Here is a 23450-nt window from a genome sequence, read left to right as displayed (position 1 = left end):
CCTCCCCTCTCTTCCCACCTCCCGGCAGCAGCGTCCCCCGCGGCGACCCTCCCGGCGCCCGGCCGGCTTACATGAGGGGGAAGGAAGCCCGCCTGGAGCCGAGAAGACGCGCAGCAGGGCAAGGACTGCGCCGAGGAGCCGCCGCCGCCGCCGGACCGCGCGCCCCGGTTAGTCCGCCGGGCCCCTCCTCCGCTGCGCCCAGCGGCCGAGACCCTGTCCCGTAACCTCCGGGCGATTTGGGAGAACCGGTTAAACACCTTCCATGGGGGAGAGAGGAGCCCGGCCCCCCGCCGCCTGCACCTTCCCCTCCCTGCCGGAGGCTGCTCCTCTCCTGAGGTAAAACAAAACCCCTCCTGCCTTCCCCGACACCAGGACTCTTGCGAGGGAGGGGGGACACCGCGGGGGCACCCACAGACACCCGGGGCCTGGCGAGCCGAGCCTGCCCGCGTCGCCCGCCCCGGCCCCGCTGGATGCCGAGTCTCTGCGCAGGAAAAAACACCGATCCGCGTATCCCGCCGGCCTCTCAGCCGGGGGCTCGCTCGCCTGCGAGGAGCCCGCGGATCTCGGTGGAAGGAGGCGAGCCCCGCACCGCAAACCACCCTCCCAGCAGCGGCGAGAGCAAGAAAATCTCCTTCCCCTTCCTCCTGCACAACTCGCCGTCCCCTCCCTTCCCTTTTCCCGAACGCTGAATGCTGGTTTCCGAGATGAAAATCTTCCTCTTCGGACAGCCAGGACTCATATGAAGGACACGCGAATATTGGATCATAAATAAGAAGCGAGTCTGGCGAGCTCAGAAACCCAGCCCAAAGGAGCAGCATCAAGAATCCACCCTTCTCCTGCACAACTCACTCCCCACCCAACACACATAGAATACTAATTTCCTGAGATAAGATCTTACCCCTTTAAACAACCACACGCGCATACACACACACACAGAGTGTATATTATTACTAAATATAATAGGTTAAACCCAGCAGCACGGGAAAAAGCCTTTTCTGCGACTCACTCCTCCTTTTCACCTTTCTGAATGCTGAGATCTTGAGGTAATTTTTTTCTCTTACCCACAGCACAGACTCTTTTTGAACAGGACACAAATATATATTAGATTATAGAGATGTATTAAATTATTCCAGATTTAAATCTATTTTTTGCTGCCAAGGGGTCGGGGGACCAGACGTCATTGTATATTTTTTTTTTTTTCCTTCCCTCTTAACTCATTTATGGGCGAGTCAAGGCTGCTGAGGAGGAAAAAAACAGGATAGTTAGAATCTCTTTATCCTTATTCCCCAGAAGCTTTTTCTCTCATTGCTGTGCGTTTCCTTTAGAAAAAGGAAACCTCTGATTTTGTGAACCAAAGATTTTATTTTTCCCTTCCTCCTGGCCAAAGGAAGGAAACGGACACAAATTGACACATTTAAATAGACAGAGATCTATCTTTTGCAGAAAACAAACATCTTTATCCAAATCTGAAATAAATAGCGTGGAGGGAGAAACTGGAATATCTAGCTAAAACCAGGATACTTGCTAATCTCTCCTCAGAAGAGGAGGAGGTAAACACTAAACATCAACTTGTTCTTACAGGGAGGATTCAAACCCTAAATATAATAAATGGGGGATTACGGGTTTGGAGTGTTAGTACAAAACAACACTGGAAATAAGTCAGCTTTTCCAGTCAGATTTCATCCACATTTGCAGCCCCCACACCATCATCAAAATGCAACCCCCAGCCCTGCTGCTTTTATAAATAATAACACAGCTGCCAATGGCAGTAGTGCTGGGTCAGCTTGGCTCTTTCCTGCTCCAGCTGCCCATAATATTCAGGATGAGATTCTGGGGTCAGAAAAATCTAAAACTCAGCAACAGGAAAAGCAAGAGTCCCTAGAAAAACAGCAGCTTTCCCCTGGTCAAAGTCAGGAAGCAGGCATGCTCTCTGAACCTGAGAAAGCTAAAACCGAAGAAAATCAGGGTGATAATTCTTCAGAGAACGGCAATGGAAAGGAGAAAATAAGAATAGAATCGCCGGTGTTAACAGGATTTGATTATCAGGAGGCTTCGGGGCTAGGTACTTCGACGCAGCCCTTGACATCTACTGCGTCTTCTCTGACTGGTTTTAGTAACTGGTCTGCGGCTATAGCTCCTTCTTCTTCTACAATAATCAATGAAGATGCAAGTTTTTTTCACCAGGGAGGGGTCCCTGCTGCCTCAGCTAACAATGGTGCTCTGCTGTTTCAGAATTTTCCACATCATGTCAGCCCTGGCTTCGGTGGTAGCTTTTCCCCCCAAATTGGACCCCTCTCTCAACACCACCCTCATCACCCCCATTTTCAGCATCATCACAATCAGCATCAGCAACAGAGGAGGTCTCCTGCAAGTCCTCATCCACCTCCATTCACACATAGAAATGCTGCTTTTAATCAATTGCCTCATTTGGCCAATAATCTTAACAAGCCACCTTCTCCATGGAGCAGCTACCAAAGTCCATCGCCTACACCATCTTCATGGAGCCCTGGTGGCGGTGGATATGGTGGGTGGGGTGGGTCCCAAGGTCGAGACCACCGCAGGGGACTGAATGGAGGGATCACGCCTCTGAACTCCATCTCACCCTTAAAGAAGAATTTTGCAAGTAATCATATCCAGTTGCAGAAATATGCTCGACCCAGCTCAGCCTTCGCTCCAAAATCGTGGATGGAAGACAGTTTGAATAGAGCTGACAACATTTTTCCTTTTCAGGTGAGCATACTGTTATATCCATAAGAAAAATCACACGTAAGTGCATTAAATGCCCCAGAAAGTGTTGGGGGTTTGAACAGTGTGGTCTGATTGTGTGACTTCTGTGCTTGCAACTGGAAAAAAAAACATAGCTAACTTGAAATGTCGTCGTGTGAATTATGCTCTGAGCTGGGAATCATGATGGGGTTTTTTAATAGTGGTGGTCATGTAAGTATCTGTTGTCCATCAGACATTTGTATAAGCTGTTTTCCTTCAGCTTAATGCTTGCACACATTCAGAAATAGCTGATGAACAAATCTAGTTACAAGTAGCGAGTATATCTACAAAAAGGAGTAAGGAGAAAAGTGCTGCCTGATGAAGTGGAAAAGATCTGAGGCCTGAAGTATTCGAGAATGTACCACGCCTGAGAGAAAGTATTAAGTGATTTGTGGTTTGTGTTACATTATCATATGGACTTGTAGTGCAACATAATTTGTGTAGCATTTTTTGGAAACTTTAGGGTTTTTTTGGTTTTACATGATGGTAACCAATGCAGTTTGCTTTCCTCGGTAATGGCAGCACCTTTTCGTTAGAGGCCATTAAATGATGACCGAAAATAGATCTGGACAAATTTCAGTTGGTGGTCTCCTATATTTTAATATGGCCCTATCCTGGCTGGAGGCAGGTTGTCTGGTAGTTCGACCTCTCCTTCTAGGCTGACTTTTTATGAATTTGAAGAGAACTGTGTAACGTCAAGCTGAATTTTTATTAAGGATTATAACAGAAGTACTCTTCATCTGACCACTAGTTAAACCGAGCTTTTCTCTGTGTGTGCCTTTTGTAAACTCCTGTAGGGTGAATCCAAAAACCCAAGTTCTTCTACGTTTAGTGGGTTGTTTTTTCAGGATCTTCAAGTGAGGGTAAAAGTAAAAAATTCAAAATGATCGCAGTATTTCAGCTGTGCTGTATGAACCAGGATGACCTACTTGAAAATAATTTGAAAGATCTGTAGATAAAACTGTGCGATATGTCTCATGTCATAAATCACCCTGAAGAAATATAAATATATTTAATAGTGACTGTGTGGATTCAGACATAGGAACAGTTTGGTTCTTTGTAAACTGCTCAGTTTCTGCCTGGTTTGCAGGATCTGCCCGTGCAGCCTTCCGACAACAGAGCAGCTGCTGGCAATAACTTTCCATTAGAGACTTTTTTTCTGCTGCAGAGCTACTAGCGGGTTCAGTATCAGGTAGATCCCTTGTAAATTTAGAATGCACAGTAATAATTGATTTTAATGTCAGGATTTGTAATTAATACAATGAACCTGCGTTGAGCCTACCGAATTTATACACTGAAACCATTAGAAAAAGGGGCACAGCTGGAGTCGGTCTTTTTCAGCCTCACCGCAGCGAGACTTGGCTCAGGGTTTAATTCATTCTGTACCCTGACACGTAGCTGATGCTCACCGTGACGGAGGAGATCAAGTGTGTCCTTGCTGCCGTGTATGAGGCCCGAATATATACGCAGTGACAGAAATGGACTTGGTTTGACATCAAGGAAATCTCAGGAAATTAGCAAAGTCGACCTTGACTTTTGGGTTGTGTTCCAAACCTAAATATCAGACACACATATTTTGATCACGGTAAAGAAATATCTTTTTTTTGTGTAGCATGTTGTTATCTGTTTACATCAACACTAAGATGAAGCTGTACATGTCAAGACCAAGTCTGACACTTCTTCATGCCAAGAAAAGGAAAGTGTTGGAGTGAAGTGCTTTCTAGTCTGCTACTATCACTTCTGTGAAGAAAAGGGCAGGGCAGCAAAACAGGACTTCAGCACTGCAGACCTAGGAAGATGCTGATTAATTTTGAAGCCATCTTGGACAACTGGTTTTTATAACCTTATTTTGTATAAAATCTTTAGCTCTTTCAGTCACTTAGTCAATTGTGTGTTGAAAGCATACTGAATTTTTGAATCGCTGGAAACAAATGGTGTAAAATTTGACCTTTGATGGGTTTTTGTTTTTTTCTTGATTATGCTGATTGTATGCCTGACTCAAAGCAGAACTAAGGAGTTTTGCTTATTGTATATTTGTGGTCATGCATATACATACAAAGTATCCTTGATGATGCAATCATGTATGGGACAAGGCTATTTTGTTACTGGAATCTTCTTAGATTCCTATTTAGGAAATAATTGAAAGCTGTCTTTGCTGCGGCAACATAATGGAGTAATTTGATACAACTATCCCTTTCATTTAATATTTATGTTTTGCTGCTTAAATCATTAACAAGTGTTGCTGCAATCTAGTGAAAATTAGTTTCTTCAGAAGGGAAGATGTAAACCAGCAATTGCAAATATTTGGGGATCACTTTTTTTTCCTCAAAGCTTGCCTCTACTCCGAAGCTTGGTGAGACACAGAAGTCTGTGTTTTGATGGAAGTCTTAGGGTAACCAAGTGTAAGTGCTCGTTTCCTCTTTGGACAGGACAACATTGCATAACGTCCCTGTAAGCCACTAATGTGAACTGCTGCTCACTTCAAATGTTTCTGCCCGTGGCCTTTAGGTGCCTGTGATGAAGCGGGCATTCCAAATGGTGCAGATGAAAGGAAAATGCTGTGATCTGTTTGATAACCTTGCGATTTGATGATTGCTTGCTTGCTTGGTATTTAGAGCTGCATACAAAACATGGTGCTTTTCTTGTGTTTTTCATTTGGAATTCTGTCTCGTAACATTTCAGAAGTAGCATGTCTGTAGGAACCTCTTGTTGCAGAGATGGAGCTGGAAGCAAGGCTGGAGAAGACTGTTACCAGATCTGTTAAAGAAATTAAGTTTTGATACTGTGCTTCAGCCACTGGGCAGGCTTCCCCCTTCAAAGATCTTTTGAAAAGAGAAAAGCCATTGTTCTTTGTGCGTTCATTTGAAAAGGAAATGGTCTCCAAATGAAAAAATGGTTCCTGAATTTAAAAAAAAAAAAAAGTAAAAAAAAAAAATCCTTTGGATATAACAGCCTTCCCTGAGAATTAATAAATGAAAGTGCTTTGACTGTGACTATTGCATCTTACAAAGTTACTGGTTTTTTAAATAATTCCTTCTGCTTCTCTCCCAGCAGCACTGACAAGCTAAGTGCTCAGTAATTGCATTTCACTGCAGCATTGCCCTCAAGATTGTTTTGGCTTTCCTTTTGCTGTGTATTTGCACTTCCTCATGAGAGTGGAACATCCTGCCTGTTATGCAATGCATAAATCTTGCTTTGATAGGCATTTCCAGGTTTCCAGATCTCGTCTTCAAATGCATGACGATGTTTTTTAAATTGGTCTTTGAAGGCATAAGCAAGTTAAGCAATAGTGTTCAGCTTTCTGTAAAAATGCTTAAAAATAATTTGTGTTTCTTCCTGGAATCAGGCTTGAAAATAACTGCCCATTTCGAAGAATTTTGTACGTGAGAGCAGTTCATTATATCCACTTGTTCAAAATGTTTTTTCCTTTCTTCTGCAGTGGCTAGTTTCCAGGTGTATAACCCCTTCCAAATCCATTGAGGGTCTGTACCAGAGAGACTTTCTCTTCCCCCAGGCAGATATGGAATGTTTGAGAAAACACATAGGTGGCTACAGAACGTGTTTTAATTCAGAGGAATATGTCATGATTTGTTTGCCCATAGAAATGGGTTGATTTAATAAGTGCGTTAAACAAATTCACAGGGAACTGGAATTAAAAAAAAAACCCTCTTGAATGCATTTGCCAGTCTTTCCTCTTGAAGGAATTTTGCAAATAAAAGTCTTTACCATGCGTTTCTATTTTAATATTTGTTCTTTGTTTTTGAGGAACCTTTTAATAGATCATGATGACTGGTTGCATAAAATGAGGCTACTTGTTTTGCAGGATTTTATTTTTACTCTAGTAACAGCAATTATTCCAAGAAATTTCAAGCTATCATTTAAAAATAGAATAAATACCTGAAGTTGGATTTTTTAAATGTCTGTTCACCCATTTTTCTATAACTAACTCAGCTGTGCAGTAGTTAGTGCTTTGTGTGCTGCTCCCCAGAGCTACTGATCTGTGGAATTAGAAGCGCTCTAATGTGGTGTGACACGCACAAGTTAAGTGCTGTGGAAGTTAACACTGTTCTTGTTTTATATAAACTCACGACTGACGTTAATACTTTGGCTCTGGCCCTCCTGTGCGTTTTTGACCTCAGGGTTTCTTTTTAAAGAGAGCTTTTGTTAGAAGCTATTCGAATTATGTTTGTATTTCCCTAAGATTAAAAGGAGTACTCTTATTAAGCATTTTGCCTTGAAAATTGCATGTGTAGCAGCCCAGCACCAAGACTGAGAGCATAAGATATTGTGGAAAATAATTGCAAGAAGATACATAAAAAACTTCATATGCAACTAAAATAGAATCAGACATGTTACTGGAAATTTTTATAAAGGTCTGTAATTGCTAACACATAAAAAAAAAAAAGTAACTTCAAGTTTGACTAAACCAGAAGTGCTCCCTCACAAATTATGTTATGCATCATTTAACTTTTCCAGCTTTTTCTCATTGTTCCCTGTTGAAGCTATAAAAGATGATCAGGGCAGCATACAGCAACATCCTTTCAGGAAAAACCTGTTTATTCAAAGCCTTTAATTCACTGGATACTGGACTGGGAGCTGGAAAGCTGGAATACAGCATTTGCAGGGTGATGGGAAGGAGGAGAAGCTTACCCAGAAGCATAATCAAGTCCAAATTTGCGTCACAGTTAAAAGGAAAATGTGGAACTTGTGTTTAGTGCCTACAACGTTGCCTCTCCCTACTCGCTTTACTTTGCCTGAGACATAAGGCTTTTTAATTGTGGGAGATATTTCAGAAACTTTCAGGCTTCCCATGCTATGATGAGGGCAGCAAATGTCACTGAGTTTTCTAATTTTCACAAGTATTCTGGTTTGACAAAGATTTAAACGTATAAAATAAGCCCCAGTTTTACAACTCCACCTACTCCACAAATACTGGTTAATCACCTTCCATAAACTGCTCGGTGCAGTGGCAGACTTTGCATCGTTATTGATGCCTCGGTCTTCAAAGAAATCATGTTTTATAAGATGGGGCACAGCCTTAGCTACCAGCAAGTGCTCATACCTTGCCAGGCTGTACTTCTTGTTCAGTTTGGGTTTTCAGCACTGGGGGACCCAGCGTGGGAAGCACTGAATGGAAACTCTCAGGTTCTGGAGTCTTAATTGTTCAGGTGATGGTAATGCTGTGGGCACGGATTAAACGCAGTGAATCTGCACTGTAACAGTTGAGTTAGATGTATGTTTTTCTGATGTGCATGTGAATTTAGGTATGTGATTTTTAAATGCAAAGTAGGATCTTCCTGTGAATGAAAAATTCATGTTTAATTTCTTTTGCGCAGGAGGATGTCCCAGTATATATTATACAGGCTCAGTACCAAGTGACTTTATTTTAGGAATGAAATGTCTTTGGACTTTGAAAATAAAATTGGAATAGGAATTAGAATTTAGTGATTACCTTTTTACAAGTGGCTCCATATTTTACAGGATCTCTAAACGAAATAATCTGTCTGGATGCTAGTGGGGAATCCACTGTAGTCACAGAGGTGAAGTGTTCTGCCCGTGCTGTATGAGTCCAAGGATGGAGCTGTGACGTGAAGGCCCGAGTTCTACTCTCTAGGCTTTAACAATGAAATTGCATTATGATGAGCATACTACATACTGATATGTTATTTCTAGACAGTAGGAGAATCAGAATAATTTTATTTTGCCTTAGACAGAGCTGGCCAGTGTATAGTTCAAAAACGGTTGTGTTTGCTGTTGCAGAATGTTTACAGTCTCAATAGCTCCCTCTTAACCAGATCTGTTAGCTGTCACCTCGTGTGTATTATTATGAAAACAATACTGCTTATTCAAAATTAAGTTCAACGAATGTCTCTTGAAATGCTGGCTGACATTTTAAACATAGTCATGTATTAAGACTTCAGGTTGATTTCTTTCTTTTTGATTGTTTTGGGCTTTGGTGGTTTGTTTTTTTTTTTTGTGACCTTGTGTTCAACCTGATGTCTTTCTGCCTCACTTCTGTTTCCCAAGGATAAATGTGTGTGTCCTTTGATAAAGCAAAATTTTAGATGCCCTAAACAAACTCACGTAAAGCCAAGTTCTTGTGACCAACCTGGGTAAATAATATCAGGCTGTGGTTAACTTATTTTGTTACTGAAGTGTACACACTCTGCTTTATTCCAGGGTAGTCATTACCCCTATATCTTTTCCTCATAAAGAAATAAATAAAAAGTATATAGAAAGCAATCCACCTCCGTGGAAAGCACTGTAACTTTGTAAATTGATCCCTTAAAATCACTCCCATATTGTTATTAATTCTCTCTACATGAAGTCTCTGGAAGAAAACATCACTTTTTCCTACGTACAGTGTGGCTTATGTGCTTTATAACTCAAAACTAACGTGTATCTGCGAGTAGCTCACGTTTATTTACCAGTTAATGATCAACATCTTGACTGTTACAGCTTTTTTGATGTTACGGAATTAAATGTATAGTTACACATTTATTCAGCGATGTGACCACTATCACTAACCCGTCAGTATTTTTATGTTAGCTATATATGATACATACATATATTTCAGGTATAATATTTATTTCTGATAAAATGTGCTGGCCATCTTGGAAGTCAGGACTGGCAAAATTTGTGCTGCAGTTTTCAAAGCAGTCTCAAAATAAAAGACCTTTAAATTGTGTAAAAATTCTAAAAAACTACAAATGGTGATTTTTCTCTAGCAATGTGGACCCTTTGAGCATCAGGACAAGTAGTCAGCTAAATTAATGGCGTTCTTTGCAACTTCTGCATGGAGTCTGTGCAAATGTCTGAACCAGTTGAGCATGGCATTTTGGCTGGTCTTTATTTAGGACATACATGACTGCCATCTTTTCACTGGACAGATGTATACAGCTTTGTTTATACACCAAGTTCTTGAATTCATCGTCATTTCCCGGCAGGTGGACTGCTGCATTAATTTCAGGAATATGTGCCAGTTCAGTGTAACAGTAGTAGTGGCTCTTAGCGTCATGCTTAATATGGTATGCTATCTTCTAATTGATAAGGAGAGACATGGAAGAGCAAACTCTTTCAAGCAACCCAGGAATAAGACTGATCTTGCCAAGGGTGTTGAGGCTGGGGCGATTTGGCACCATGAGTTGACAACGATGATTTGATATGCTGTAAGCACAGAGGCCTTTTGATGGAAAGGTAGGCAAGAAGTGGATAGTAACACATCAGCGTTTTGAGGGTGCTCTTGCCTGTGGCGGTCTCCTCCACTGCTAGGACGAGTTGCTGGAACCACTGGAGAGTGTGAGTATGAACGTGGGCCACATTTTAGCCAGTTCTCCTTTTTATGTGCTTGCTAATAGCTGCAGGTAGGAATATGACCAATTAATCTTTTGTATGGATGCAGGGTTGTGTGTTAAAATGTTTGCAGTGTGATTAGAAGAAGCTAGTGTGATTAGCTACAAAGTGACAGCTAGCTGGTTCACTCAGAAGGAGAAAACTTACCAACTCCTCATCACAAAAAGCTTTCATGGGAAAATGTGTCCCTGTCAGTTAACCAGTTCACTTCCATTTTTTTTTCTCAAATGTTTAAACTCTGTTTTCAATATTAAAAACTTACCATGGCAGCAAAACCCTCTGTTTGTTACTACAGCTCAACCCAACTCAACCCAACCATCTTAGAGACAAGAGACTATCGTCAGGCTCACGTGCTCCCACGTGTACACAGCGCAGTGAACTAGAAATTACCCAGCTTGGGTTTCTGCCGTCGTGTCTCTCAGACAACTGAAATGTTAAGTGCCACAAATTCAGCAAAGACTTGGAGCTACACTTGGTTCTGCACTTTGTGAAATAAGAATTTTGTAGCTGTTCATGGGTCGGACTTGAGGTTAACTCCACACAGAGAAACATGATACAGTAGGAAAGCCAGAATGGAAGAAGGAGTAGCTACTGAGGGATGTCATGTTTTCAGAAAATGCTCCCTCCCGTGTTTTAGGCTAGTTTTGTCATGTTGTGAGCACTGCTGAAAGTGCAGAGATTGTCATCTAGCATCCCTTCCTGAGTTACACAGCCGTTGGATCCTAATGGGTCCGGAATGCAGACCCGAGGACTTTTACTCAATCCTGCTAAGGTATTGTAGTGTAACTAGAGTTTGAAATAGATATGAACTAGCAATGTATAAACCAAACCAGTAAACTAAATTCTACTAGGAAAGGAAGAAACCAGTAGGAAATGTGTGAAAGGAAACCACGGAATTTAAGAATTTAAATGCCTGTGATAGTTTCTCTAAGGTGCCTCAGTTGCCTTGTAATACGAATGATCAAGGAAATAAACACTGTGGAGAGACAGGGCAACGCAATGCTTTTTGTAGCAAATTTGATACTGAGCTAGACTAACGAAGCAAATGGTTCCAAACTCAGATCTTCCTAATGCTGTTTGAAATGCTGCACAGCCGGGTAGAAAAACTTCACCTGTTCTGTGTCAGTAATAAACTGTTCTGAAGAGAGGAAAAATATCAGAAAATTTCATTGAGCAATAGTAGTCCGAATGTAACTTACCAACTTGCAAATGGATCAGGACTCTAGGAGCTAGTGGATTCCTGCCCTTGAAATACTGTTAGGTGTTTGAAGTCCAAGATGGCCCTTGTCTGATACAGAGAACGCCTCTGGCAACACCGCAATCAATACTGCTTTAGCGCTTCGTCACTAGGAGTGAAGGACATTATAACTTGAAACACAACAGTCTTTCTTCAATACTGGTTTTAAAAATGATCCAAGGTGGATCTGTGTGCTTTGGAGAAACTTCAGCTTCACAGCTGGAGTTAGGAACAAAACTAATATATATTCGTGGCTTTAATAACGGTAGCTGTAGAGAAGCAGTTTAGAGCAAATGTCTGTCTTGAATTGCTCACGTTTTGCTTTCTTATTTGAACAGATACTTTCCGTGCGTGATCTCAGTTCAGAGGTGAATCTTTTAACATGAATGAAATAAAATCTTTAGAACTGATGTTAGAGTTCTTCTTGGACACAGAAAAATTAAATTCAGGATGGATTAATGTAAAACTCTATCCAAAATGTCCAAATATATAAATGCATAGATAACATGGATAGGTGAATAATTTTGGGAATGAGAGTAATTTTTTTGCCTCCATTAGTGACCTCTGATACTGTAAAGATTTCAAAGTTTGTATAGAATTTCAGTTATTCTGAATTTGCTAATTAAAATAATGCAGTACCAGGATATTTTATAGTGTCAGATTTCTAAGATGTGGAAGTTATTGTTTTAGTTGGGAAAGTCTGAACCATACATGTGTTAAATGATGGCTTTGGTTGATATGACGGAGAAATATTTGGAAAGTGTACTTCAAATGGCTTGAGATAATGAAACAGTAAGGTACCGGAGACATCTTGTCTCACGTTTGTTGAGTCCTCCTTCAATTCTAGTAATGCTTGGAATGCCAGACTTGTGAATTCAGGGAACTAAAAATCAGAGTATCACCTAGTAAACCAGGCTATTTGGAACACTGCTGCTCATATGGAATACTTTATAATTATGCAGAATTTGAACTGACTCTGCAGAATTAGATTATTTCAGTTGTTGTTTAGGTGAAGGAAATTCTGTGTGTTTCTGGAATTTAGATTTTGTTAAATTCGGACTGAAATACCTATTTTCTGATTTCTCCTTGCAATTCTGTCTCCCAGGATATGAGCTTTACCTCCTAACTGTGAAATTATTTTTAACAAAGTTTAGCTGTGTAGCAAGGAATGCAAACTAAATATTGAATTGAGGTTCTTAAATCATTGTTTATGTCAAATATAGATCAGATTCATATTTAAGAGTATTCTAATTTTTAATACTCCTATATCAGACTGACTTCAGTGGTGTATGTATTTTTGTGTAATTCTGCTGTAGTCATGTACAACAAAACTGAAGTTTTAATGTTTCAAATGGTCTTGTTTAACACTGTGTTGCCTAAACTGGCTTTGTTTTTATTTGCTTGCAGGATCGCACAAGGACTTTTGACATGCATTCACTGGAGAACTCGCTAATTGACATAATGAGAGCTGAAAATGATTCACTGAAAGGTAAATTTAGAAAGAGACTATTTCCTGAAGTAAATAATTGGGAAGACTGCTTGCTTAGAATAAGAAACTTCAGTTTTGTGTAGGAAAAGTAAAGTCACATTCTGCACCTAATGCATGTCAGTCAGCCTGTGCAGGCCTCCGCTTTTTTAATTGTCTCTAGATGAAGCTGGTGCAACACACGAGCACTTGAGTGTGTTTTGTCTTTATAGGAAACAGTGCGAAACATAAACATAAGCTGATCTTTTGTGTAAATTGCCAGTGTTGTTTTTAATAGATAGAATGTGCGCAGCCCGTGAAAGTGATCAACTTCAGGAATCTTGTGCAGCTCAGCGAGAATTAACTTTTTGCTTAATAGTGTTTTCCTGCTGAAGTCAGTTCTTTCTGTCTTGGGGAAGAATTAAGTTTATTTATGTAATTTTGAGAAGAACACTATTTCATCACAACTTTTTTAGTTCTTTACCCCTTTTTTTTGTTGCTGCCTTGAATTGCAGAATTCTTTGTACCATTGGGAGAGGAACAGGGAGGTTAAACTGATTTGCAGTTGGGATTTGTCTGTTTGTTTGGGGTCTTTTTGGCAAAGGTAACCTTTCTTTGAAAATACCTCAGCTTACAAAGTATTCAAAGCATTGTCTGCCTATTTTATCTAAACCTGAATAGAAACTGCTTATGGTGTACAATTCAGAAGTCTAGTTTCTTATTCTTGTTCTGTGTAGTGAGTAATCGATTTCAATTCAGTGGTTACATGTGCAAGTAAAAGTAGTCAAACTCTTACTATCTAAGTATTCACTTTGGTTACCAGTCATGAGACCACTAAAAAAACCAAACCAGCATTTGTGGTTTCTGAAAGCAGATTCCTTTCATTATCAAAGCTTGTGGTGTTAATGAAATCTGACTTGTTTTAATAGTGATTCTTGCTGAGAAGACCAGCCTTTGATAAACTGGCAATAATTTGCATTTGTTGCATTCACTGTAGTGTGAAATACAGCTTGCGTTTCACATCCGCAGTGCTGTGCAGCAATTTGGGGTGATGAGAAACACCAAGAAATTCATGTTCTTATTGAAAAGACAAGGAGAGCTTGATGTAGATAAAAGTAATGCCAAATGAATTAAAAAAAACCCCAAATACATTCCCTCCTTTTGTGATGGGGGCCAGGCTTTTACTAATAGACAAGTAGTAATAGCTTTCATTTGTTTTGTATGCTGTCTGGCAACATCCTATGGCCCCAGCATTCTATCTGGAACCAAGAATTGGGTGCCCTTCCTTGACTGCAGCACCTGGGATTTGCCCTGGGACCTTCTGTTCAACTGTCAGGCAGGCCCAAGCCAGGTTTTAGCTGCTGAAATCTGGCAAGATGACAACCCAAGGTGACATGGCTGTAGAACAAATAAAACTCCCCTTTAAATTTGAATCTAACGAAGTCAGGTTCATATCTATTGAGCAACTAAACAAGAGTAGTTCTGTACAGTAGTATGATTTTTAGTTTAAATGCTTTGAAAAGATTCTTTGCAATTGAAATTTTTTTTGAGTGCTTACTGTGTTTTAAGAATGGTGGAAAAAGTGTGTCAGCAAAAAATACGTGTAGTTCTGATACACATTAATTCCTGCTTGAGCTTGATTGTTAATCCCCTCTGCAGAGTTATCTGTGGTTTGTCTAAAGTTTTGTGTGATCAGAACACAGTAGTGTCAATCAGGTATTGTCCTGGGAATGATTTTTTAAGTTTTTTACAATTTGTTCTATTTCATGCCTAATAATTATAAAAATATAAATAAAAAGCCTCGAAACTGAGATGAAAAATTTAAGTGATTCTAGGTGAAATACTTTGTTGTGAAGTCTCATTTTTCAAGGATTTCCTCAGCAAAAACTGATTTTGACTGCTGCTTCTCTGGCGTAGCAGACTTAATACAGTAACTTATTTGCTGTAATGTACTTAGGAATGGATCTTTACTCAAACTAGGATCTACCGTGTTGTGGCAATGCTGCAGTGATTGTCTGTAAGCAGGGTGGGATTTGTAAGGAGAGGAAATACCTCTAGTTAAACCAACTGATACAGCTGGAAAAAATTGTAAATTTGCTGGTACAACACATATGTCAAGTCAAGTCTGAAGAAGGGCTCATGTGGTCACAAGCGTTTTATGTTTTTTTTTTCCATCTGTATCAGTTGGTGTATGATTATGTCTTAACACAGATTCTGTCTCCTGTTTTCACTTTTCTTGCCTCACCTTTGTTTAAACTGATTGAAAGGAATCTTTAAAAATCTTAATATTTGACAAATTATAGTTGTCAGTTCAAATCTTGCTGTTTCAAACACTTGAGGTTAAATAAGCAGATCCACAAGAAGTTTTTAATTTTGCATTTTAAGTGGTTTAATCAGTGCATGCACTGCTTTTAAACTAAAGTTGGATACTCTCAGAAAGGAAAAGCTTCTGGGTTTGAGACTTTAAAAATAGCCTGGGCAAGATACTAATAAAGCATACTGGAGAGAGCAATCTCAGAATGGCATGGAAATAATTTAGATGATCTAATAGGTCTCCCTGCTATCTTGTGAGTCTTTGAGAGGCTTTAATATTGACTCAACATGAGTTTAGTATGTAACGCTGACCCCACCTCCTTTCATATTGTAATGGACTGCGAGAGGATGAGGTACCATGTTAAAATATGCCTTCAAAACAACTTAAAGTTTGGACGTGATTATCGATACCAGTCACAGTTTGGAACCTGCTGTCTCTTGGAAATAATTTCTGTCTTTAAATGGTATGTTCAGAGAAGCAGGTTTTGGATCCTGTAATAAAATTACAGGTAGGATTCTTCAAAATTTATCAAAATCCATTCCCAGTGTATACTTCTTCACTGAGGTGATTAGGCTGTGCTAGCCTTGGATTTGTTCAGGAACAATCATGTTCCTGGGTTGTCTTGCTATATGAAATAAACAGCATTTCTTGCTTGAGGTTCAGAGGGGAATCTGAGCAGTACATTCAATATTAGTTTTTAATGCTTTTGATAGGCATTTTACCCTTTTTTCCTCTCTTTTTAAGGTATATTTTTATCCCGGCTCAAATCCTCTTCCTTTGCTGAGCAGCTGCCATTTCAGTATGTTATTTTTATCCACACGAGTGAGTATGCTGCATGCTGCACAGCCAATGACAGCCTGCAGGAGCCCATCCCTGGAGACTAATTGCATCTTCTTTGCAATGTATTCAGCCTTCATGAGCTGAGCCTGGGATCCGGAGACTGATTTTTGAATCTGTGTCTTCCAGATGGCAATTTGAGAATTACTGTAATAGTAGTGGATTGACTAAATATTTCCTTGTTAACTGACACCGAGATGTCTTTAAATACTTTATAACCACAGACTGTTTTGGTACTGAAATATCCTATGGTTCAGTTCATGATATAAGGTTATTTCCTGGAAATTATGCAAGGTGAAACGGATTAAAGAAGCAGACTGGAACATCTGCTTCTAGCACCGTGAAGCACTCCTGTAAAATTTGGGTGTCGACAACTCAATATCTGCATGAACGCTATGAGTGTGAAATAGTCTCTAAAGACTAAACATACGTACAAGAAGGAAAGTTTTAGAAGTAGTGTAAGGTCAGAGTATACATACAGACACTGGGAGAGAGAATCAAACAGCAGCTCTAAATTTTAGAGATAATAAAGACAGAATGATGGGAACTGGCACCATTTAGGAGTTTTCTGAGCAAGCAGATACACATAACTATTTGTGAAGCAATCACCAGCCCCTTAATACTGACCTGAAAAACTGTTTCAGATGTGAAGAAAGTAGCTAAACTATATAAAGTGCTCTTTGATGAAAGGGATCCAAATAGTTTTGACTGCATTTTATGAATATCGGATGAGAAACTGAACTAGTTGTTTCTTTTCCAGCTGTATGGATTATGCAACATGTTCATATTAATTGAGTAGAATGGGCCATTTGGTTTCCTATATGATCCAGAAAATTAATGAGAATCTGGTGAGAATCAAGTCCAATTTTTGCCAAGGGCTAAATCACAAAGACTATAATTCTTTCTGGGGAAGTGCTCCTTTATATATGCACAGGACAAAATCTGAGCTGTTTTAAAATGTAAAATAATAGATGTTGAGGTTTTTCTTAAATTTTAAAACCATCTTTGTTTTCGTAGCAGTGAGGAATACTTGAGGTTGGTGGCTAAGACCAACCTTTCTTCCCTACCCTTGGTCTGTGCGAAAAGTTACCTGATCTCGGTACTGAGTTCTGAAAGTCACCTTCGTGCCTCTGCTGCATCTCGTACGTGAGCGAGCTTTCACAGGGGAACCGTGGTGGTACCACCTCCAGCTTCTGAGAGCAGCTTCAGCCACTGATCTTGTTTGCGTGCTGTCTCAGAGCAGTATCTGAGGATTACTTATCACAACTTTTAATGTATCCAATTTAGGATGAAATGCACAAAAACTTTCACTTCTCCTGCACCAGGCTGTAGACAATCTTTTCTAAACAATTACGGTTTGCTATAATTGTCTTTGGAAACTGAATGTTTCCTACTCAGGATCTTCTTTAATTTTGCCTCCTACGCAGTAACCAGGAAAAGCTAATGGGATTTGCAGACTTGAGGCATATTAATTAAGAGGAAAACCAGTTGTTTCGTTATCTCAAAAATACTGCTGAACTGGGTCTAATAGCAATAAACTGCAACCCATGCTGATGGAGCTGTGATGGGGGAACCCACTCTTTGTGAATTTTGAGGATGGAGCCAGGCTCTTCTCAGTGGCATCCAATGATAGGACAAGGGGAAATGGATATAAGCTGGAACATAGGAGGTTCCGCTTAAACATGAGGAAGAACTTCTTCCCAGTAAGGGTAACAGAACACTGGAACAGGCTGTCCAGAGAGGTTGTGGAGTCTCCTTCTCTGGAGATGTTCAAAACCCACCTGGATGTGTTCTTGTGTGATCTGATCTAGGTGGTCCTGCTCCAGCAGGGGGATTGGACTAGATGATCCTTTGAGGTCCCTTCCAATCCCTAACATTCTGTGATTCTGTGATTTATTTGAAATCAGCAGCTCCCATTCCTGTTGCAATCCGCTATTTTCCATTGGGTTTGAGTAGAAGCGTTACAACTGTTATTATGACATGCTTCTGGATAAGGGCATGCTTTCTTTCCAAATGCAGCTAATATTCAAAACGTTGGGGCAATATTCAATATTTTAAATTTTTTTTTAGTCCTTTGGTATGCTTTTTTCCCCAGTTCCTCTCTTCGCAATTGAAGTGTTTGTTGATTTATCCCCACCTTTCCAATATTCGGGATTTATCAGAGCCTTTATTCAGAAACAGCCAACAATCTTAGTACGAAAATGAAATCACCTGGGCAGCAGGAAGGAACAGAAATCTTCCGTTCGCAAATATTGAGGCCAGACCATAAACTGGATTCTGACCTTACACAGGAGTAATCGCAGCCATACATAACGTTCCGATTTTACATTCCATGGCTATTATCTAATAAACTTCCAGCTTTCTCATTCAAATTGACATTTGTGGCTTGAACTAAATGCTTCTTTGCAAGAGATGCTTCATTCGATGAGGTTTCGAAAGGCAAAACTTGATCTGGAAGAAAAAAAAAATCATGCCTCAAACTTGCAAAAATCCGAGGACTTGCACATAGGTGACAGGCAGCCAGAAATCAGAATAAAACCCCACGGGCCCAGCTCCTGCGGCGAGGAGATGGAGGATCCCTCCCGCGGCGCCCGAGCCGCGCGCCGCAGCCTCCCTGGCACTACCAAGTGCCCCAAAGTGGAGGGGGCGCCTTCCAAATCCAGCCGGGGGTGAGGGGAAATTTCTTTCCAGTGGCAGCCCCCTGAAACACGGATGAGACCGCTGCAGGCGAACAGCACGCCGCCTCTGCACGGCCGATGTCTGGTTTAGAGAGGGCGCTCGGAAAGGAGGGGGCGCAGGACCCCCCCCTGCGGTTGCTGCTGCGTGGAACATCCCGGACGCCGAGCCCCGCCGGCCGCGGGGAGCCGCCGCCGCCGTGGGCAGCGCCCGTCGCGCCCGGTCCGCGCTGCGCAGGAGGGTCCGCACCGCAGGTACCTTCGCGCTCCCGGCGGGGCTGCTCGTGTCCGGGCTGTGCGCGGCGAAGCCCGGCTCCGCGTTCCGGCTGCGGGAAGTTGGCACGAGTTGTGTTGCAGTTGGGAGGGGTGGGGAAGGTGCGGCGTTACCTTCAGGGCAGGTTCCGGCGGCTCCGCTGCTCCTGGAGCTCTGATGTACAGGTCACCGTTTGCCTTGTGCTTCCCGAAGGCATGCCGGAGCCTGCGCGCTCTTCTCCGTGTGCGTGATGCCGTACTCAACAACAATGGAGACTTTTAGTATGGCTGTATTCTTAAAGTCACAGGCAGAGCCTCGCTTTTTGTTTTTCTCCTTCCTAATTCAGGCTTCTGATTCCTCACCTACAAATCCCACAGGCCCATCAGCAGGGCGAGTGCTTTGAGTGGGGCTTAGTTCTGTAGGAAGAGAAAGAACATGGGTGTGTACAGTATATTTTGGACAGTTGAAGCCTTGAAACTGCACTGATTGCTAAGTTATCAAATGATTGCCTGGTTTCGTGGCACTGTGTGCCATAAGAAAATGGGATGAATTTTAAAAAAAGTTTTTAAGTTCTAGCAGTCTGGAATTGGCACCGTTTAGCAGATGTAAATGAAACGAGAATTTGCCCTTTTTTTGGAAGACTTATGTGGGCTGGAACGCAGGTTGCCCTGAGGCAAAGGTACGATGTAATTTAGGTTAAGACCTTTGAGATTTTTTATCCTGAGTATTCCTTGGCTTTTGCGCCTTAGTTTTCTGTTATCCGCTGAGTAAAGCCGAGACGCATTCATACTATCTCAGAAAACATTGTGCATTACCTAATAAATAATTTAAACCATTTGTATCCATGTACACTGATGCATATGATGTAAAAAATAAAGCATTAGCTAAGTTGCTGCTGTTTGTTTTACTGTTTGGTGCAAATTCTCTTATTACGAAGAAAACTGCAAAAATCCCAGGACAGGGATGCAACATTTAAGATGGTATAATAAACATTTTTGCAGTCATCTGGAATAATTTGGGAAATTATAGCGCAATCCAAATTATGTACTGAGATGTAGCAGTTCAGTATTTGTTTTCTATGATGGAAGACATCGGTTGGAAGAGGTGAATTACTGTTGATGTTAAATTAATTCCCTTGGATTTGTCGATATTGTTAATTTTAAGTGTGTGGGAAGTAGTTTGTAGCTTATGGGGCTGCTCAGAATTGGGGGAATTTTTCAAGTTGTTGGCATCTATTTGCCTTTGGAACTGTGTTCAGAAATCGAGTTTGACTTATGTTAAATATATCTAATTTTAAATATAGTACTGGAAGAAAATAAGGTAAGGAAACATACTGTTGGTTACGTATGCTGGTAGGACTTTTACACAGAATTACTGAGTGGTTTAAACTTTGCAATAATACCTACGTTTTTATAGAAATACAGGTCTTGATAATGCAGGTGTCAAACAACTAGATGGTTATACTTCACTACTGCAGGATTTTGAGGTAGGAGGAGCAACACCTTGATTGATGCTATCTGTCTAAAATGGAGCCATTGAGTAATAAGCTAGGGAGTATTAATGTAACCATCCTTTGAGGCCAGGAAATTCCTTTCCCTGCCACCACAGAGCAGTACACATATCTCAGGGTTTTCTGATCCTGGTCCGGCTTTGAAATCAGTGTTAGGATTCCTGTTAACTTTATAGGAGTACGAGACCTATGGTTTTTTTTGTCCAATCTTGAAACATTTTTCATAGTCCCCTTGCCATGCTGTCCCATCTCCTGAGTCTGTATGGAAAATGAAATGCCTTTCATACTCCTTAGACAAGATATTTCCTAGGAATGTATGTGCTGCAAATGATGCCGCAGTTAGAGATTTTTAAAACACATCAAAACATTGAAATATTGCTAAAAATTTCATGCCTGTATCAGTGATTTGATCTTGAAAAGTGTTACAGCCAACAAAATTGTGCTGAATTCCATGACAGCAGTGTTGCTAATGTGATTAAAACCTTTCTAAGGTTTTCTTACTTTCTTTTTTATACTTTGTCTTTGTTAAATTAATTCCATCCCTTTTTTAGGAGTGTGTTTAATCTTCTGCCTTGTTCAATATCACTGTCCACCAAGTGTTTAGGTTCGTTGGTTTTTTTCTTCGTTTTTCTTTTCTGAATTCTTGCTTTGATAATCTCTGACCATCCTGGATCATCTTCAAAGCAGCCTTTAATTTGGAGCTGTATTCCATGAGTAGTGTCTGTTCCTTATTTTAGGAGACAGAAGAGCTCGCCTGCCTCCCCTCCCAAACTGCTGAAACTACCGTCTTTCGTCTTTTTGCTCACTTTGTTCGCTTTTTTTCCTTGATGTTGCGTTGTTAGCTCTTTGAGTGTTTCCTTAGCCACGTTTTGCATACTCTCTACTATCATGTTTATCAGGCTAGAAATGACGTGAAAGGAGCAGAAAGAGCCTGAAATACTTTTCTTAAATCTAGAGATAAAGAAGAAATGGGAGGTATAATGAGAAGGGGGATCAGTTTTGAAAAAAGATAAGGAGGCAACGAGGTGTAAGTGTAAATGGGAAAGTCACACAGAAACACTTTTTAGTAGTCACCCAAGAGTGACTGTGCAGCAGCCTGAAATCTGATTTTTGCATCAATCGCTTAGATATTTTGAGAAAAAACTGTGATGCATGTACAATTTGTGTACTCAATATCTACTTATTTTAATTCAGCAGTAGATAGAATGATGAGAACTATTGATGAGGCAAATCTGAAAAGGCATCTTACAGTAAATTTATCTGTACTTTCACTTAATGTATTGTTTGTTGGAATGCAGATTGGTTAGCTGTGATGCTAGTTTTTGGGTCTGTTTGTTTGGTTTTTTTTTCACTATGATCTTGGTAGTGGGATTTTCAGGTGAGTGGAGCAGTCACCTGCTGTCTCTAGATATACAAATGTCAAGAATCTTTAGAGGTGCAGGAAGTGATGATATTTCAGCTTTACTTAAAATCCTATTAACAAGAATTCCAGCTCAAAAGTCAGATTGAATAAGTATGAGAAAAGGATAAATTTTCTGTATAGAATATGAGGCTAATTATGATAAATAATATCAAATAAATAAAACAATTTATAATACATTAATAAATTCCCAGTAATTTATAGTAATGTTACATACAAGTGTTCATGTTGTCATTAGTGCACGAATGATGAGGGAGATGGGGATAGCTTTCTGAAGGCGTTCTAAAGAATGTCTGAATTGTTCTTGTGTCATTTTCAATCATCACAATAAACAGTGTTGCTGTCTGGTGCTGTGTACCGTGTAGAATCCGGGCAGAGGAAATGAAGTGCTGATTCTTTTAAAATAGAGTTTTCTGTTTCTCTTCCCGTTTGGACTGGGTGTGGGGAAGTGTATAGTACAGTTTTTTCCATATATATTAATGGAAAAATTAGTGTCTTATCTATGCTGGTTAGTGTAAAAATGATAAATGGCAAAATGTTATGCTGCAGTGCATAAGACTTGAGTGTGCTCGATGTTTACTTGCTTGTGTTACTATTTCCTTATTGTTTGGGAGTGAAGTAAGAGGCTTCTTAAAAAAGGAACAAAGCCCTCGCGTTGCATTCCGGGCTGTCTTGTGATTATTCCTTCCGCAGACAAAAATAAGTTACTTTGAACCTATTATTGTGCTTAAGGAACTTTGGCTTCAGATCTTGCAGCGTATAAGTATATGCCTGTGTAAATCAGCTCTTGCAAGTTGCACGCAGGAATTGCATCTCAGAGCATGGGCGGAATTCACCCTGTTCCTTTATGTCGATTGTGGGGCTGATGGTACAGGCAGGTACCAGCATCTCTCCAGGCAGAATGCTGCGTACAAAGAATCCAGGAACACAGTGCATGTGAACCAGGACTGTGAGTGGGAGGTTTGTGAAGTTTTTGCACCTTTTCCGTATGTTTTCATAAGTTGTTCAATAAATTCTATAATAGAATTTATTTTAATAGATGTTTTTATTGTCTTTTTGTCTATTCTTCAGAAGTCATACATTAAAATAAAGCTCAGTGCCACCAGCAGTGAGGTGGCTGCTTTTCTGAAATACATATATAATTCCAACTAATATCCAGTCTCCAGCAGAAGGTTGTGCTCCATGATTTGCTTTTTCTGCTTTTGGTTTCTTATCTCTGACCCTGTGGTGGTTCCTGGAGGAGAGGGAAGAGTTATATTCAAATACGTGTGGTATTTAAGAGTTCCACTGAAATTTATTTGCAGTAACCCAGTGTAATGTGATTGGAATTACGGAAGAATATTAATACCTTGTAGACAAAGCTGAAGCTGTGTTTAGGATTTAAAGCAGGTTTGTTTAGGAGAAGGTTTCTCTGTATTCTTCTGTTTGATAATGAAGAAAACTTCTAAGGTAGCTTTGAAGCTTCTGTGTTTTTGAGAGGAGAGAGACTGGATTTGCTTTGTCACCTTTCGTGAGTAGGTAAGTGGTTGTTGAAATGCATGAAAGATCATCTCCTGAGGTTCAGTCCGTGGGGCACTGTGTTAGTCTGGCAGACTCCCTGGGAGCATCAGGAGCAAAGGA

General features: G+C 40.5%; 1 protein-coding gene across 4 annotated transcripts in view; it reads left to right on the top strand.

The window, feature by feature from the left end:
- The first annotated feature begins 461 nt into the window (after positions 1–461).
- Positions 462–23450, top strand: part of CPEB4 (cytoplasmic polyadenylation element binding protein 4) — a 41015-nt gene continuing 18026 nt past the window's right edge. For 2 of the 4 annotated variants that reach the window (XM_086621534.1, XM_086621533.1), the window contains exons 1-3: positions 462–2730; positions 12764–12845; positions 21911–21923. In XM_086621534.1, coding sequence (XP_086477660.1) covers positions 1609–2730; positions 12764–12845; positions 21911–21923 — 1217 coding nt within the window. In that variant the 5' untranslated portion in view covers positions 462–1608. The remainder of the gene's footprint in view (positions 2731–12763; positions 12846–21910; positions 21924–23450) is intronic. The other 2 variants (XM_086621531.1, XM_086621532.1) reach the window with 1 other exon arrangement.

Source organism: Tauraco erythrolophus, chromosome 16, assembly GCF_009769465.1.
Source record: "Tauraco erythrolophus isolate bTauEry1 chromosome 16, bTauEry1.pri, whole genome shotgun sequence".
Taxonomy (NCBI): domain Eukaryota; kingdom Metazoa; phylum Chordata; class Aves; order Musophagiformes; family Musophagidae; genus Tauraco; species Tauraco erythrolophus.
The sequence above is the reverse complement of the archived record's forward strand: the minus strand, read 5'-3'. Positions and strand labels throughout refer to the sequence as shown.